Consider the following 17,663-nt stretch of genomic DNA (forward strand, 5'->3'; position numbering starts at 1 on the left):
TTAAGATCGTCCGGGTTACTTATCTGCTCTTTAACCTGCACCAACGAGCCGGCGGCAAGGACACACGCCTAAAGCCGGCGGGGTCCTTTTTTTTGACATTGGCATGTTGGCTCCGGATGACATCATTCCTGGAGCAACGGATGACTTTCTAACTTTAGATCCTTGGGCCCTTCTGAAGTTCCTGGGGCCATTTGGGAAACAATGTTAGAAATGTTGACTACCAGGAGTGGGAAGGAAGGAGGGAGGGGGGACAAGTTTTGGGGCAATGGCCCAGGAACTTCAAACGAAAAGTGCTCCTGTTCCCACCATCCTTGCCTCGATGAACGCAAAAATCAAGGAAATTACTTTGGTGAAAAAACTGCAGGGAGAGGAGGGAATTGAAAAGTTCAAACTATGGGTGTGCAAGTGTGCAAACTCCTGTCAGTGGCCAACACAGCATTTTCTCGTGGCGTCACTGAGTGTATTCGTAGGAACATAAGAACAGGAGTCAGCCATCCAGCCCTGAAACCTTTTCCGCCATTCAGTTAGATCCCGGCTGATCTGTACCTCGACTCCATTACCTGCCTTTGCTCCATATCCCTTGATACCCTTCCCTAATAAAATCCATCAATCTCAGTCATGAAAATTTCAATTGACCCCCAGCAACCACAGCCTTTTGGGGGAGAGAGTATCCGATTTCCACCACCCTTTGTGTGGAAAAAGTGCTTCCTAATTTCACTCGCCTGGCTCTTGCTTTAAGATTGTCCTCCCCCCTTGTTCTGGATTCCCCCACCGGAGGAAATACTTTCTCAGTATCTACTCTTATCAAATCCCTTTATCACTTTAAATACCTCAATTGAATAACTCCTCAACCTTCTAAACTCAAGGGAATACAAGCCAAGTTTATGCAACCTGTCCTCATAACCTAACCCATTAAACCATCATGCTGGTGAACTGCCCAATTTTGTGACCGCAACATTTGCAAATAAATTAAAAGCGGTTTGCCCTGATATATTTTTTTAATACTCATTCTCGGGACGTGGGCATCACTGGCAAGGCCGGCATTTATTGCACATCCCTAATTGCCCTGAGAAGATGGCGGGCGGCGAGCCTTAGTTTTGAACTACTGTTGCGATTTGATGCGAATGGGTGGCTCGCTGGGCCACTTCAGAGGGCAGTTAAGAGTCAACCACACTGGTGTGGGACTGGAGTCACATACAGGCCAGACCAGCAGGGTTCCTTCCGTAAGGGACGTAAGTGAATCAGTTGGGTTTTTAATGACAATCCGACAGCTTCATGGTAACTGATTGTTTGAACTGAATTCAAATTCTCAAACAGCCATGGTGGGATTTGAACTTGCGTTCTCTGGATTGATTATTAGTCCAGTAACATAATCACTACACTACCGTACCCCTATATATTAATATTTTGTTTTCATTCTTTCTGTGTAGGACTGCTTGCTCAATTCAAGGAGCACAAGATCCACTTTGCAGATAGTGGGACATCCCACATCCTGTTCCTTTCTGAAGCAGGACCTGTTTTTCATAGTGAAGTTAAATCAAAGGAATCTGCAGCTAAACTAAAAGAATTCTCCATAATGAAACCACAGTAAGTATTATATTATTCCCGGCGACCTTTAAGTTTTTTTTAAAATGGTGTTGTTGGTTAGTTCTGCATCGTCGTGTTGTAGATTGGATTGTTGCCCAAATGTTACAAGATGGCAGAATAGTGATAGAATTTAGCCCTTAGACTGCCAACAGGTGCAAGGAAAAAGTTGTCAACATTTTAGTGTCAAATCCAGAAAGACAGTGCAGCACTCCCTCGGTAATGGACTGCAGTGTCAGCCTTGATTATGTGATCAAGGCTGTGGGGTGGGGACTTGAACCTACAACTTTCTGACTCCGTAGGCGAGACGCACTACCAACTGAGCTAAGGCTGACCTCACTTAGGTGGATTTGGCAACTGTTTACCCAGAGATATATCTCTCTGATGAGCTGTATTGTCCCGTCGGCTTTGTGCTTGCTCACCTTTCCCATGCACAGACACGAGGGCAACAGAAATTCTCCCAGCGTGCAGTTTAAGTGTAAAGTGGGTCCAATGTTGACACGCTATCATTTCCATTGGGGGAAAAAAGCATTAAAACATCGCCTCTTACGAAACAGAGCAGGTCAGATATATTCCTGAGAAAGATGTGGATGTTGTGTCTCATTATGTTTTATTTATGTTTAGGTTATTTAAGAGTTTGAATGAAATAAATGTAGTTCAAGTGGCCTGTGGAAACAATCACTCACTGGCGCTGTCCAAAGGTAAGAACTAAACTAAAACAAGCCTGTTGTAAGTTAATTAGAAGCGGAATAAAATTAAGAAGCTGTAGTCCAGTTGTGAACCCGGTCTAGGCTTAGCACCATATGGCACATTACTGGCATATTGATGGTTAATATCACCGTGTTTCTATTTAGTGAAATGGCGAAATGACACTGGGTGCAGCAAAAGTCAAGCCAACCAGTGTGCCTGACATAAAAATAAATACTGCGCTTCTGTTTAATATTAAGTCAATTTACCTTATCAAGGAGCGGGAGCCTATTGCCATTTGTTGGTAACTCCCTTCACTAGGTAATTTTTTTAATTTGATCGAATAGATCACACAAAACTATGTAGCCAATCATTTTGCCTTTTGTACCTTCAATTTGAGAAGGCTCAACTGACTTTCCTTTCCATCCTCGGGACGTGGGCATCACTGGCAAGTCCGGCATTTATTACCCCTCCTGAGTTTCCCTGATGTAGCTGTTTGACAAAACTGTGTGGCTTGCTGGGCCATTTCAGAGGGCAGTTAACAGACAGCTTTTTATTTCCAGATTTAAAAAAAAACTGACTTCAAATTCTCAAACTGCCATGTTGGGATTTGAACTCACAGTTAGAAAAAGAACTGATAATACTCTACTGCCAAAATCATTTAACAGGAGATAGTCAGGAACAGTGTCCTTCCGCCTGTCGGTCAGTTCTATTGTGCCCTGGAGCAGGTCCTAACTCGAGTCTCACACACATGATTCTTGAACCACTTACTAGGGAAGAGTAGCTGAGGTGGTTTCCCATTGCCTTCCTCACGGTTATTTTTTATCTTTGGAGTACCTTCTCCGAGGTGGGCTGCAACCAAGGCTAAAAGGCCTCATCTATCCTTTAGTATGAGAGGGAGCCACCCACAGCCATCAAACACCAGCACCCCCACTGGGCATCAGGCCAGTAATCAGAGCTGGTGTTCCAGTCTCCGCCTGCCAGGGCTGTCCGGAGTGGGGTCCAAACTCAAACCTTCTGGCTTCGAGGTGAGAGTACTGCCACTGGGTCAGTGATCATTATATCTGGACACGAGTAGCCCGCAGGATGTCAACCCAGTATTTAGAGACCATATTCTAGTTTCCACTTACCGGGACTGTCTGGAGTGGGGCTTGAACCCTCCACCTTCTGACTCAGAGGTGGGTATAACACCACTGAGTTGAACAGTGTATATTGAGGTATTTGTACTGAGAAGTGGTTTGTTGATTATTTATAACTAAACATTTAATGCCCTGAACGTTAATCATATTCAGTAGTTTATAGAAATTGGGTTAAAGTAGAAATCAATTTTCTTATATCTGTTTTCTTGTTAAACATGATCATTTTAAACTTAGAGTACACTTACTGGAACCCAAAGGGTAATTTTTTTCTCATTTGACTCCCGTTGCAAGATGGCCGACTCTTTGCCTGGGGACAGAACACTTATGGCCAGCTGGGTCTTGATACGAAAGATCGCTCCCAGTGCAAGCCTCAGTGTGTGGACGAACTCTCTGGGATCCCAGTGGCTCAGATCACTGCAGGAGGAGAGCACAGCTTCGCCCTATCTCCCTCAGGAGCAGTGTTCGGTTGGGGAAGAAACAATCACGGACAGCTGGGGCTCAAGGACACAGAGGGTAAGAACATTTATAAAAAAATATTGTCCCTCCTTTTCCTTTCTGTTGCTTCTGTTTCTGAACAAAGCTTAATACCCGGTCCAAAACCAGAGAATCGTTTCTTGACAATATGTGTTTTGAGTGTCAGCAGTTAAATGAGCACTGAGGCAGAAAAATCCATAATCTCCTTAAGTCATTGATCAACGTTTGATCGACAGGATTGAAGCAGAAACTCACTAGGGGCCTTCGAACATAATGGGAGAGCACGAGGAGAAACCTCTTAATGCTGTTATTAAGAAGACTAAAATCACAGAAGTGGGTGTTGGTGGCAAATCAAAGCTTGTCGACAATTGGTGAGGAGTACGATTTGGTTGAGAGCTTTGAATGCTGTTGGATTCCTGACGACCTATGTTGATAATTGCTCAAATGAAATTAAGAGATGAATTGGGATAACATGGAAAGTTTTCACAGGTTTATGCATCACTTGGAAGGAATGGAAACAAAGCGAACATTTTGTACATCAGAACAGTAAGAGCTCTCTCATGGACGACTCAGAGTTGGCTGAAGGCTAGTGATGAGAAAGGAATGAGAGTGTTTGAAATGTGGGGTTACTGGAGCGTTTAGGACTGACGGCAATTATTTGATTCTTCAAGAATTGGGTGTGAAGATTGAGTTGTTGGGAAGGATCATCAAGGCAAGTTGTCCTCTTTTGGTCATGTAGTTTGTGGCAGTTGTGGAAAGTTATGCACACCATTTTGGTTGGACAACTCAATAGAACGAGAAGAAGGGTTGTCCCCGCAAGCTGTGGTTTGAAGACATTGATGAAGAGATTTTGCCTTATGGAATCATAGCCCACAACAGATGAGCCTGGTCCAGCCTCATTCAGGTACCTTTCAGTCCTCCTTAACAGAGGATGGATTAACATATGGAGTTAAATCTCCAGTGGGCAGTGGGCAACAGTCAACACTTCAGACCTGCCCAGTGTGTCTGCTCTGAGATCCAATGTGCTGAAATATCATTCCCCAACACGGTGCGTCCATGAGCTTCAAGGTTACATATTGGGACAATAATGGGGTTTCCACCAAAACAACCAGCTTGATCTGCACCTAATGTATAATATACGTACCGTCACCAGATGCAAATGACCAGGATTCCTTCTTCAGACTGCAGTTCTCTGTAGAAACATCCAATCTGAGTTCAGCAGCTGGCTGCAAGGTTGGAAAAGAGATCCTTCAACCTTGTATACTATATTCACTGTTCTATATTGGGGAAGCCAAATGTAGACGGGTTGATTGCTTTGCTCAACATATTCGTTACATCTGCATGTATGATTCTGAACTCTGTGTGGGTTGTCATTTTAATTCCTCCAACCATTCTCACTCTGTTCATTTTAGGCTTTCTACACTGCCCCAACCCAGTCCAACACAAACTTCAGAAAATCTTTCATCTTCCTGCTGGGCTCTTGAGTCCCTGCTCTGAACATTAACTTCACAAATTTGAGCTTAGTTGTCTCTCCGATTGTCCTCGACTCTCCCGCTCGCATCTTGTTGCTTTCCCTTCAGTTTTAAAGTCTCGTAAGGACCATCCTCGCCATGCTATTTTCAAATTCCTGACTGAAATTAACTCATAGCACAGAGCATTTTACAATAGAATAAATATTATTTCCCCACATCATTCCTGAACACAGGCAGCCTGTGCGAGTGTTCAGATCTTTAGGCCCAAAGCCTGCAACAATATCAAGTGCACTCGGGGGTTTGTGCAGTCTAACAGTGAGAATCATTTTATTCTCACTTATTTAATAGTTTTTATTTGGAACCTTCCTAGTTGACCCAGTCAGATACCTTCTCTTCAAAATACCTTAGAACGGGTTATTACTGAGAGAAATAGGAGGAGGAATGTGAGTTAATCACTCATTCAATCCTTCTTGCAGATAGACGCAAGCCCAACTACGTGAAGCTGTTGGAGTGTAAGAGGACAATCCATGTCTCTTGTGGAGAAGAGCATACTGCCATTCTGACAAAGGTTTGTTCTGAAAGAATCTTAAATTTAAACCTCAATGGTTTGATCCTTAGGAGGGAGGGAGGAGAGAGGGGGGGAGAGAGGGGAGTTGGGGTGGGAGGGGGGGGGAGAGAGTGGAGTTGGGGTAGGGGGGAGAGAGGGGAGTTGGGGTAGGGGGGAGAGAGGGGAGTTGGGGTAGGGGGGAGAGAGGGGAGTTGGGGTGGGAAGGGGGGAGAGAGGGGAGTTTGGGTGGGAGGGGGGAGAGAGGGGAGTTGGGGTGGGAGGGGGGAAGAGAGGGGAGTTGGGGGGGGGGGGAGAGGGGAGTTTGGGTGGGAGGGGGGGAGAGGGGAGGAGGGGGGGAGAAGATGCCCCAATGATAGAAACTGTGAGGAAGGCAATGGGAAACCACCTCGGCTACTCTTCCCTAGTAAGTGGCTCAAGAATCTCATGTGTGAGACTTGAGTTAAGTCCTGCCCTAGGGCAGAACACAACGGATAGACTATCCATTAGTTGTTAGTCATGGGTTCGTGCAAAGGTAGAACTTCAATCTGCTGCCATGGGTCAAATATATACAATATTTGAGTAATGATTACAGGAATTTGGGGGTATATTTTCTGACTGCACTGTTTCCTGTACGGATATTTAAAGCACTCTAAATCTCTCTTGAGAGGTTAGTATGAACGCATTAACCATTTGGAAAGTGTCAGTTTATACAAGATAGATTCAGTTGAAGTAACAATTATCTGTCACTAGAGGCCATCGTCGTGTTTGGTAACTGTTCGAATGTGCACGAGACCAATGCCGCTTCAGTACCAAGGGCTTGTCTTGTGATGAGAAGTAACACGCCATTAAGTCTTGTCTTCTCCTCTAGGATGGACTTGTTTTCACCTTTGGAGCTGGAAGCTACGGGCAACTTGGACACAACTCGACAAAGGATGAGATCAAACCTCGTCTGGTCGGCGACTTGTTTGGAAGTAAAGTCTCTCAGATAGCATGTGGGAGGTGAGGTAGCAAGACATCAACAAAACAAAATACACCTACATCTCTTTCACTCCATTTTACGTGTAAACCAGAAGAAGATTTGAATTTATGCAACTCTTTAGCTACTTGACATTGATGGCCATTTGCAGCGTGCGTCTCTCTGGTCAACTATTTTACTATCTATAGAGTTCGGTGACATTTTTAGACATTGAGATCTTTGCTAAAAGTTTCTTATTCCTCACTTGGAAATAAATAATGGCTCATTGCATGGTATGAGCATGAGAACCAGAAGTGGTGAATAGACATTCGAGCTGGTATGAAGAAAAGGCTGCTGGCAGCAAGATAACTGTGGGGGGTGGGTGGTGTTGCGAGGGTCGTGCGGCTTGGGATGATGGGGGGTGGGGGGGTGGGGGGAGCCTGGGGCAGTAGAGGCCTGGACGTTTCTTGTGAGGGGCAATCCTACTCTGACTGGCCCCACCAAGGAAAGTTTTCTTAGCTTACCTCAGAAGGTCTCGCTGGCTTCCTGACAGCTTTACCAGGCGGGCAGCTCACAAGCGAGTAGGCCACTCGAGAGCGGGTTAACATACCATCGGGTTCCCATGTACGTCATGGAACCCCAATTTCCATTTATTATTGAGGCTCCCGCCAGAGAGCCTGATCCGCCACCAAAACTAGCGCCGTTAAAATGCGGAATCGGCGCGAAATGGAGCCGTTCCATTTTAACTGCTCCTTTCCCACCAATCGGGGAGGGTTAAAATTCCCCCCTTTCTATCTCAAAGCACTAATCAAGATGTTAAGAGAGATACAGCTGATCAGCAGCATAAAACTGGGCAAAGGGCATGTAAATTTATGCATATATATGTATTTTAAACAGCTATCACACACTTGTGTTCGTTCCATCATCTGGCAAGATCTACTCTTTTGGTCGTGGAGACAAAGGCCAGTTGGGAAATGGACAGACCAGTGATCAGTTAGTGCCTCTTCCTGTCAACCTAATGGGCACATCTGGCAATAATGGACCTGAAAATGGTAAGCAATGTTAAGTTGTATACTTTTATAGCCCCATCATACAGAAAGAATTGGAATAGGAGTGATATTTAACCTGTGAATGCGATATATTGCAATTTCAGCAAGACTTTTGATTTTATATATATAAAATAAATTAAACTAGTCAACCTCATGGCATTACACATAGGGAATTAAATGTAGTTTTCAGGTGAAGCAGAGTTAGAGGCTAGGGATAACTGAACCAGTGTGTGCAGACATAATTCAGTCCCCATTTTGAAGTCATAAATTCGGTCCTTATTTTTATTTATATTTTCCTTTATAAATTCCTATGTCTATATTTATAATGGAAACATCCTATGTAAACTTGTCACACTGTAATTACACCCCCCCCCCCCCCCAGTGATGGCGCTGCAACATCTTCAGTCTGGGGTGGGGGGGGGGAAGGGCGTAGTTACAGTATAAGTTTACATCGGATCTTTCCATTACACATATGGATATAGGAATTTGTAACAGAAGAATATGACATCAAATGCACACAGGTGTAAAATTAATATGTTACATAGAGATGAACAGACTGACATAGTTTAAGTGACACTGTTGTCCACTTAATCTGTATTTATGTAATTTCGCAGACCGTACAACCAAACCAGCTGTCAGAAGAATTTTTGCAGGAGGCAACAAAGGCTTTGCAACGTTCCGTGATGAAGCGGTAAGAAGATAAGACCATGTGGTGGTGTTTGTTGCAGATTACAATGAGGAGATATTGGTGGTACAAGACCGCACAATGGGAATGGAAGTTCATTTGGACTGAATAACATTTCAGATAATTGTGTTTAACATTTAAAAAAAAACTTTTAACAGTTTTACTTCAATTATTATTTAATTAATTAACTAATTACTTAATTGACCTGAAAGGGTGGTGGAAGTAGATTCAATAGTAACTTTGAAAAGGTAATTGGATACAGACTTGAAGGGGAGAAAATTAGAAACATAGAAGATAGGAGCAGGAGTAGGCCATTCGGCCCATCGAGCCTGTTCCGCCATTCAATGAGATCATGGCTGATCATCCAAATTCAGTACCCTGTCCCTGCTTTCTCCCCATATCCCTTGATCCCTTTAGCCTCAAGAAATATATCCAACTCCTTCTTGAATATATTTAATAAATTGGCCTCAACTGCCCTGTGTGGCAGAGAATTCCACAGGTTCACCATCTCTGGGTGAAGAAATTTCTCCTCATCTCAGTCCTAAATGGCTTACCTCTTATCCTTAGACTGTGACCCCTGGTTCTGGACTCCCCCGCCATCGGGAACATCCTTCCTGCATCTAGTCTGTCTAGTTCTGTTAGAATTTTATAAGTTTCAATGAGATCCCCTCTCATTCTTCTAAACTCTAGTGACTATAAGCCCAATCAACCCAATCTCCCCTCATCATTCCTGCCATCCCAGGTATCAGTCTGGTGAATCTTCGCTGCACTCGATTGCAGGGCTTTAGGGAAAGAGTGGGACTAATTGGCTCGCTCTTTCAAAGAGCTGGCACAGGCACGATGGGCCGAATGGCCTCCTTCTGTGCTGTAAGATTCTATGATTCTATGCCTGTATCAGTACGGATGGTGATTCTTTCCCCTCGGTTCCCCCTTCGTATTGTTTGTCCGTGTACTTGCTGCAACCACGAGGGAAGATTTCTGCCTGGCTCCTGCAATGTAATCGCTTCGGCAGCTGATGGGAGGCTCACTAAATAAAACTAGTCAACCTCATGGCATTACATGGGAAGGATCCACCCTCTGATTTTGACCCTTCCCTATCAGGAGCCCGCAAGAGTTGAAGGAATTGGATCTGTGTCCCTCTAGTTCGTGGATTTGTGCACTGCTGTTCCAAACCAATTTGCTACAGAGTTGCCTTCGAATAAAATCATATGAAATATAAATTATAAAATTGCAAGATGCATCATCCATTTAAATTATTTTACCGTGCATCCATCCTGGCTAATTACTGAAAATATCAACTATAGAATAACAGACTAATCCCCTTCCCGCCTCGGGGAGGCGGGTCCCAGTGCAGGGCGGGTACGCGCCTCCTTTGAAACTGGCATGGAGGCGGGATGGGGTCAGGACCCCCGATTTTGGGATTTTAAACCCCCACATGCCTCCAATCCCGACTCCATGGCCCAATGAAAATCCTGCCCTTGATGTTCCTATCAGTATTTCTGTACAGGTGGACATTCAGTACTCTTGGTTTTTTCTCTCTCTAGGATTCGGAGTCCTCTATCGATCAATCTTCACTCATTCCTTTGAAGAAAATCTTGACACTGGACAATTTGCTGGAGATGAAATTGTGCAAAAACACAAGAAAGTAAGTTGTCTTCCTGCAAAGTCCAGTTTAACTTTCACAACTTCCATATAACTTCCTTCAGTACTTTTCATTAATCTCCTCTGGGCAAACACTTGGAAAGATGCACACCTAGATTTTACCTATTGGTGTTAAGTCTGGCATTAACGTATTTATTTCAAATAGGCCAACGCTGGTGTTAAAGTAATACCAATCATAAAATCTAAGTTCCAGTCTCTAGTGGTAAATACAGAACTATTACTTATGGACATGTGTGTAGCAGTGGTAATGAATAGAAACTGATGAGCACTCGAAGAATCTTGGGTGTTTGCATTTCATCTTTTCTTCGTGAATAAAACAACACAATTGGCCCGAAAGTCTCTAGACTGATAAGAAAGACTTGGATTTATATAGCGCCTTTCACAACCACTAGACATCTCCAAGCACTTTACAACCAATTAAGTACTTTTTGAAGTGGAGTCACTGTTGTAATGTAGGAAACACAGCAGCCAATTTGCACACAGCAAGCTCCCACAAACAGCAATGTGATAATGACCAGATAATCTGTTTTTGTTTATGTTGGTTGAGGGATAAATATTGGCCAGGAAACCAGAGATAACTCCCCTACTCTTCTTCGAAATAGTGCCATGGGATCTTTTACGTCCACCTGAGAGAGCAGACGGGGCCTCGGTTTAACATCTCATCCGAAAGACAGCACCTCCGACAGTGCAGCACTCCCTCAGCACTGCACTGGAGTGTCAGCCTAGATTTTTGTGTTCCAGTCCCTGGAGTGGGACTTGAACCCACAACCTTCTGACTCAGGCGAGAGAGTGCTACCCACTGAGCCACAGCTGACACACTGCAGGAATTATGGGGGCTTAACTCAGCCACTAGAGACCCATTGGGGAGCAGAAGTTCGCGTGGGGTCCCGGAAAGACCAGGTCTTCCATCCCGTTTCCGATGGGACCTAGGCGGACAGAGCTTTCAACTGCCCCAAATAAGGCCCATGACATTGGAGGAGGTGGGCCTGGGGGAGGGAGGGCTTTCCAATGCAGGAATTCCCTCTGTTCCAGCTTCCTTCCACCCAGCAATCTGGTCAACGGGAAGAACCCAGCACGCATCTTAGTTCAGGGGTCGACTTTAAAAATACTTACCTACTGCCCGCCCCCCCAGGATGGCTCGGTAGAAACATAGAAGATAGGAGCAGGAGTAGGCCATTCAGCCCCTCGAGCCTGCTCCGCCATTCAATGCGATCATGGCTGATCATCCAAATTCAGTACCCGGTCCCTGCTTTCTCCCCATACCCCTTGATCCCTTTAGCCTTTAGTGCCACTTTTTTACCGTGCCAGCAAATGGGTGCCTAAGATGGACCCCATATTGGCGCAGGCACCCAATGAAGATGTGGATGCTCTGGTGGGGTCAGGAGCAAAGGTCAGCACCACTTCCTCTGCCACACTTTGGTCAGTGGAGTGGACTGGAGGATTTTCGGGGCCAGTGTTGCTTTTATCATCTATACTGTACTTGTATTGATTGTTGTGCCGAGGACATTGTTGTACTGCACAAAAGTTGAGGACTCCGTTACCCAGCAGTTTCCAATCATCCACCAGGAACTTCCACCGTAGTTACATTGCTCAATATATCGCTTTGAGTTTCTACATGTTCAATTAGTGCAGCTTCGAAATACAATCCAGATTGAAGATGCCTATAATCTGATCCCAGCACAGAATTCAACTTTACTATTTCTATTTGCTTTTGTTATGTAATGTAGAAACTTTTCTTTGGGGGATCCAGCTGAACAGTTACTGAGAATTTGAATTGTCTGTAAATTAGTATAAGTATTTAACATGTAAATAAAAACAGCACACATTAAATTTGTATGAATTTCATTTACAGGGCAATCATTCGAGCATTTTCCTCTTCTCAAACTCTGAATGCAAGCTTCCTGGATGTGAGGTAAATGTGTTATTGCCTTAACAATTAGCATTAAAATATCATAATAAGACTTGGTACAGATCCTATTTGAGTTTGTTGCTTTATTCCCCAGGCCCAAACCAAATCCAAATCATTTTTTGTCTCCAATCGAGAGGATACTTTTAATTTATTTTCTAGGGGTTTATTTTACCCAATTTACTTGAGGAGATTCATACAACTATACGAGCTGAGAGTTGGGGGGGTGGGGGGAGGAAAAGGGTTGTGCAGAAGTGCCACTTGAAGATTTACAGGATTGGTTCTCTTATTGCGCCCATCCATTCTATGCATGTCGAATTATCAAGCTTTGTTATATGATGGGTCTGTTCTCTCCCCACTCTCCTCGTCCCTGCGGTCAAGTTGAGTTTGGGAATTCATGACCCAGAATTTCCTCTGGTCAAACACTGCCCGCCCACTAGTTGTCCCCTTAGCTCCACCCCCCTTCTCAGGGGTCAGGGTAAGGCTCATTTCAATATTTCAAGCGGGCACCAGCACTATCTGCAGTGCAGCTGGGCACCTGCCTCAGTTTGGAGGGGACGAGCCTTGCTGTGGTGCTTTGCCACAGTGTTGTTTGGCCAGCTGTGTGGCTTCAAAATTTTGAAAAAAAATTAAAAAACCTGGCAAGCACTTGCATTTATGTAGCGCCTTTCATCTCCAAACATCCCATAGTGTTACATAAGAACATACGAATAGGAGCAGAAGTAGGCCATTCGGCCCCTCGAGCCTGCTCCGCCATTTAATGAGATCAAGGCTGATCTGATCTTGGGCTCGGCTCCATTTCCCTGCCCGCTCCCCATAACCCTTCACTCCCTTATTGTTCAAAAATCTGTCTATCTCCACCTTAAATATATTCAATGATCCAGCCTCCACAGCTCTCTGGGACAGAGAATTCCACAGATTTACGACCCTCTGAGGGAAGAAATTCCTCCTCATCTCAAGTTTTAAATGGGTGATCCCTTATTCTGAAACTATGCCCCCTAGTTCTACATTCCCCCTTGAGGGGAAACATCTTCTCTGCATCTACCTTGTCAAGCCCCCTCAGAATCTTATGTTTCAATAAGATCACCTCTCATTCTTCTAAACTCCAATGAGTATAGGCCCAACCTTTCTTCATAAGTCAATCCCTTCATCTCAGGAATCAACCTCATGAACCTTCTCTGAACTGCCTCCAATGCAAGTATATCCCTCCTTAAATAAGGAGACCAAAACTGTACACAGTACTCAAGGTGTGGTCTCACCAATACCCTGTACAGTTGTAGCAGGACTTCCCTACTTTTATACTCCAACCCCCTTACAGTCTATGAAATACATTTAAAGTGTTGTCCCTGTTGTAATGTATGAAATGTGGCAGTAAATTTGCGCACAGCAAGCTCCCACAAACAGCAATGAGATAATGACCAGATCATCAGTATTTTTAGATGTTGATTGAGGGATAAATATTGGCCAGGACACCGAGAGAACTCCCCTGCACTTCTTCGATTAGTTCCGAAGGATCTTTTTGCATCCACCTGAGAGGGCAGACGGCGCCTTAGTTTAACGTCTCATCCGAAGGGCAACACCTCCGACAGTGCAGCACTACACTGGGAGTGTCGGCCTAGATTATGTGCTCAAGTCCCTGGAGTGGGCCTTGAACCCCCTGTAATTGGTCGCTCTGTGATCGATCGCTGGACGGCAACCGGTCATTTAATATTTACCTCCAGCCCGGAGCAATGCTGGATGTCCGGGATTCACAAGCGTCATAGTGTTGCTAAGATGCAAATGGCGGGAAGCAAGTCAAGTATTTCCCTCATTTTGTATTGTATCATCATTTCTCTGCCCATATAGGGGTGAGTGTATTATGCGCACTCCCTATTTCAAACGCAATTTTGGATGGACAGAAAAAGGGGTCAAAATAACTGGGTCCCACCTCAACATCCCTCTCTGCCGACCCAGACCATATTGTTTTTACAGCAAAATCCATGAGGAAATTTTAGGGTCCATATGGGGAATTGCGAAAGCAGTATGTTGTGGATCAGATGAGAGAGTGCATTTATTTTGTGAGGATATGTAGCTCTTATTTTTTTGCGAGTTAATTTCTACCTCAATCTTTTCAGCTTGGGTAGCAAGTGTGACCAAGAGGGCAGGTTGCTAACCTTCTCCCAAATCGTCCCCAATGCTCTTATTAAGAGTCATTCAAGTATGACTAAAATGGCAAATCATTCCCTAATTTTTGTGTGTCTTGTGAGGAAGTGCCTGATCTTCTTGGCACCTGCAGTGGCATGGCTGAGATTTGGGACTACACTCTTATCGTTGATCTACATTGGCTCACGGTCCACCAACCCTCCGAGAACTGTACGTTCCTCCAATTCTGGCCTCTTGTACATCCCCGACTTTCTTCGCCCCACCGTTGGCGGCCGTGCCTACAGCCGTCTCGGCCCTAAGCTCTAGAATTCCCTCCCTAAACCTCTCCTCCTTTAAGGTGCTCCTTTAAACCTAACTCTTTGACCAAGCTGTCCTAATGTCTCCTTCTTTGACTCGGTGTCAGTTTTTTGTCGGATTACGCTCCTGTGAAGCCACTTGGGACGTTTTATTACATTAAAGGCACCCTATAAATGCAGGTTGCTGTTGAGTTGGAAGTGGTTACCCCTACTAGATTTCAATGGTAGAAGACCTATATGCCACAAGGAGTAATAAGGTTGAATGATGATGGATATAGGACTTTGTCTTACCATTCCATGGGGTGGATTTCAATGGAATGAAAATCGGGGTGGCGGTGAGGGGGTGGTTTATGTAAATGGTTTGGCAATTCACTCTGCCAGATCACCGGCTAGATGGTGAAGGTGAAAATTTACCTCCATGAGACTGTTTGAGCTCCAGCACATTGTGCCAGCTTGCCCTGTTTCACACCACTATATAGATTTGGGTCATCACCAAGAGCCAGTACTTCAAATCAATCTCGAGTAACATTAAAAAGCAAGTACAATATCAAATTGCTTCCGCAGTGCGCTAACAATCAATCTTGATATTATTCAAAACAGAAAAGATGGCCATTTCAAAACAAATGGAGGGGTGTCTGGTCTAGATATGTCGGCAGTCCGGCGGAGCTTCAAGAAGTTGGCCGAAAACTCCGTGATGTTGCAGCAGGTAATGTTAAGTGACTATTCACTCAAAGTACCCTGAAATAACAACAGAAAATGCTCAGCAGGTCAGGCAGCATCCGTGGAGAGAGAAACAGAGTTAACGTTTCAGGTCTGTGACCCTTCGTCAGAACTGGAAAAAGTTAGAGATGTAACAGGTTTTAAGCAGGTGCCGAGGCAGGGAACGCGGGGGGGTGGGGGGAGGGGAGGAAGGAACCAAAGGGACGGTCTGTGCTAGGGTGGGGAAGGCAGGAGAGATTAAATGTTGCAAATGGGGAATGGCAGAATCATCAACAGCTGTCACCTGAAAAAATAGGGGCAGGGGTTATAGTCTGAAATAGTTGAACTCAATGTTAGGTCCAGAAGGCTGTAAAGTGCCTAATAGAAAGATGAGGTGCTGTTCCTCCAGCTTACGTTGAGCTTCATTGGAACAATGTAATAGGCCGAGGACAGAGAGATCAGAGTGGGAGTGGAGCGGAGAATTAAAATGACAGGCGACCGGAGGCTCGGGGTCACCCTTACGGACTGAACGGAGGTGTTCCGCAAAGCGGTCACCCAATCTGCGTTTGGTCTCCCCAATGTAGAGGAGACCGCATCGTGAGCAGTGAATACAGTATACTAGATTGCAAGAAGTATAAGTAAATCGCTGTTTCACCTGGAAGGGGTGTTTGGGGCCCTGGACAGTGGGAAGGGAGGAGGTAAAAGGGCAGGTGTTTCATCTCCTGCGCTTGCACGGGAAGGTGCCGTGGGAAGGGGAGGGGCTGTTGGAGGTGATTGAGGAGTGGACCAGGGTGTCGCGGAGGGAGCGGTCCCTTCAGAATGCTGAAAGGGGAGGTGAGGGGAAGATGTGTTTGGTGGTGGGATCACGCTGGAGGTGGCGGAAATGGCGGAGGATGAAAGGTTGAATGTGGAGGCTGGTGGGGTGAAAGGTGAGGACAAATACCCTATAGCTTCTCGCACCTTAAAATACTGGAATTTAGTTTATATCCCGACAAGTATTGAAGGTATATTTTTACACTCACTGCTGTTTACATAACTGTTATGTTTTTGTTGATTCATTGGTCATTTTAAAATTTGATATTTCCTGATTGTCCACCTTTTCTCTGGCTTAGACATGTGAAATTATTTGTGGAATTTTGCCACTGCGTGTTTATTTATTTGCTATTAAACATTTACACGAAGGCTTTGTTCTTTCAATCAGTGTAGGTGTAGAGTAACAATTAATGTTGAAAAATCCGTTGCTATTGATGAACCCCAGAACAAGGCATTTGTAGGAGATGGTATCAAACACTGATGTACAAAATCAGAGACTTCAATCGCACTCGTGTATCTGTTGAAGTATTTGCAGGGTACGTGAGTTGCCCATCCGTGTCTCTAAATGTTTTTAGGTTCAGTTGTTTTTGTATCTTCACGCTCTTCCCTTGGAGAATAGTGCGAAGTAGTGGAAGGATTCACAGGCTGGTTAACAGTCTGGCAGTCCGTGACGTGCACGCTCCTTCCATGGCTGTAACCATCTTTGTATCAACTGATAGGGTGGTTAGTCCTGGATGGCGGGAGGGTTTTATGGGCTCCCACAAATCATAGAGTGAGGGGAGGGTAATTACTCACTAGACTAGAGCATCTCGCTGGATGACGACCAGGAATTCAAGAGCCGGAGCGCCAGTCTCCACTCGCTGGGAACGTTTGGAGCGGGGTTTGAACCCGCCACCTTCTGACTCGGAGGCAGGAATGCTGCTGCTAAGCCAAAGGTCCGCCCCTTTTGGTTCAGTAGCACTGCATTTCGCTGTGCAGGTATTTTGATAAAGACACCGAAACACACTGGTTGATGTCTGACAGCATTGTGTAAATCTGCTTGATGTCATGTTACTCCAGGGCCTGGCGTCCCATTGGGTTCACCAAAAGATTCTCTCAGCGGAGTTAATTTGACGTCGTAGTATTGTGATGAAAGGTGCTGTGGGATTTACAAGGGGTTCAATAAATACAAATAATCCGATTTTGATTTTATTCATTCACCAATGCAAAAGTGTAGTTAAAATATTTGAATAGGTCTTCGCCGGTAGTGACAAACGGGCTGGTGGTGGATCGGCAGCCTGTTTTACACCGCGCCCGATTTTCTTTGCCATTGAAGTCAGTGGCACGGTGTAAGGCGGGCTACCGATTCACCACCAGCCCGTTTTGCGCGCTACTGGCTTCGACCGGTTTGACTGCCCCAGTTGTTTTACTGCTCTCCTAAAATCACTGCACTAGCCGCCAAATAACACAGCTGACCGCTGAACTAGAAACAGAAGGTGCTGGAAACACACAGCAGGTCAGCGAAAGAGAAAGAACGGTTCAAGTGTTCGGGTGAGACCCTTCATTAGAAATGA

At 44.9% G+C, this 17,663-nt stretch overlaps 1 protein-coding gene across 2 annotated transcripts in view; it reads left to right on the forward strand.

The window, feature by feature from the left end:
* LOC147122560 (putative E3 ubiquitin-protein ligase HERC4) overlaps positions 1–17,663 on the forward strand; it is a 46,818-nt gene that overhangs the window by 1,906 nt on the left and 27,249 nt on the right. For both annotated transcript variants that reach the window (XM_086006755.1, XM_086006763.1), the window contains exons 2-11: positions 1,431–1,587; positions 2,209–2,285; positions 3,702–3,923; positions 5,833–5,924; positions 6,772–6,902; positions 7,756–7,910; positions 8,522–8,598; positions 10,137–10,237; positions 12,107–12,166; positions 15,199–15,304. In XM_086006755.1, the coding sequence (XP_085862881.1) occupies positions 1,431–1,587; positions 2,209–2,285; positions 3,702–3,923; positions 5,833–5,924; positions 6,772–6,902; positions 7,756–7,910; positions 8,522–8,598; positions 10,137–10,237; positions 12,107–12,166; positions 15,199–15,304 (1,178 nt within the window). The remainder of the gene's footprint in view (positions 1–1,430; positions 1,588–2,208; positions 2,286–3,701; positions 3,924–5,832; positions 5,925–6,771; positions 6,903–7,755; positions 7,911–8,521; positions 8,599–10,136; positions 10,238–12,106; positions 12,167–15,198; positions 15,305–17,663) is intronic.

Source organism: Somniosus microcephalus, chromosome 2 (genome assembly GCF_052327205.1).
Source record: "Somniosus microcephalus isolate GS21.2 chromosome 2, FLI_Smic_1.0, whole genome shotgun sequence".
Lineage (NCBI taxonomy): Eukaryota > Metazoa > Chordata > Chondrichthyes > Squaliformes > Somniosidae > Somniosus > Somniosus microcephalus.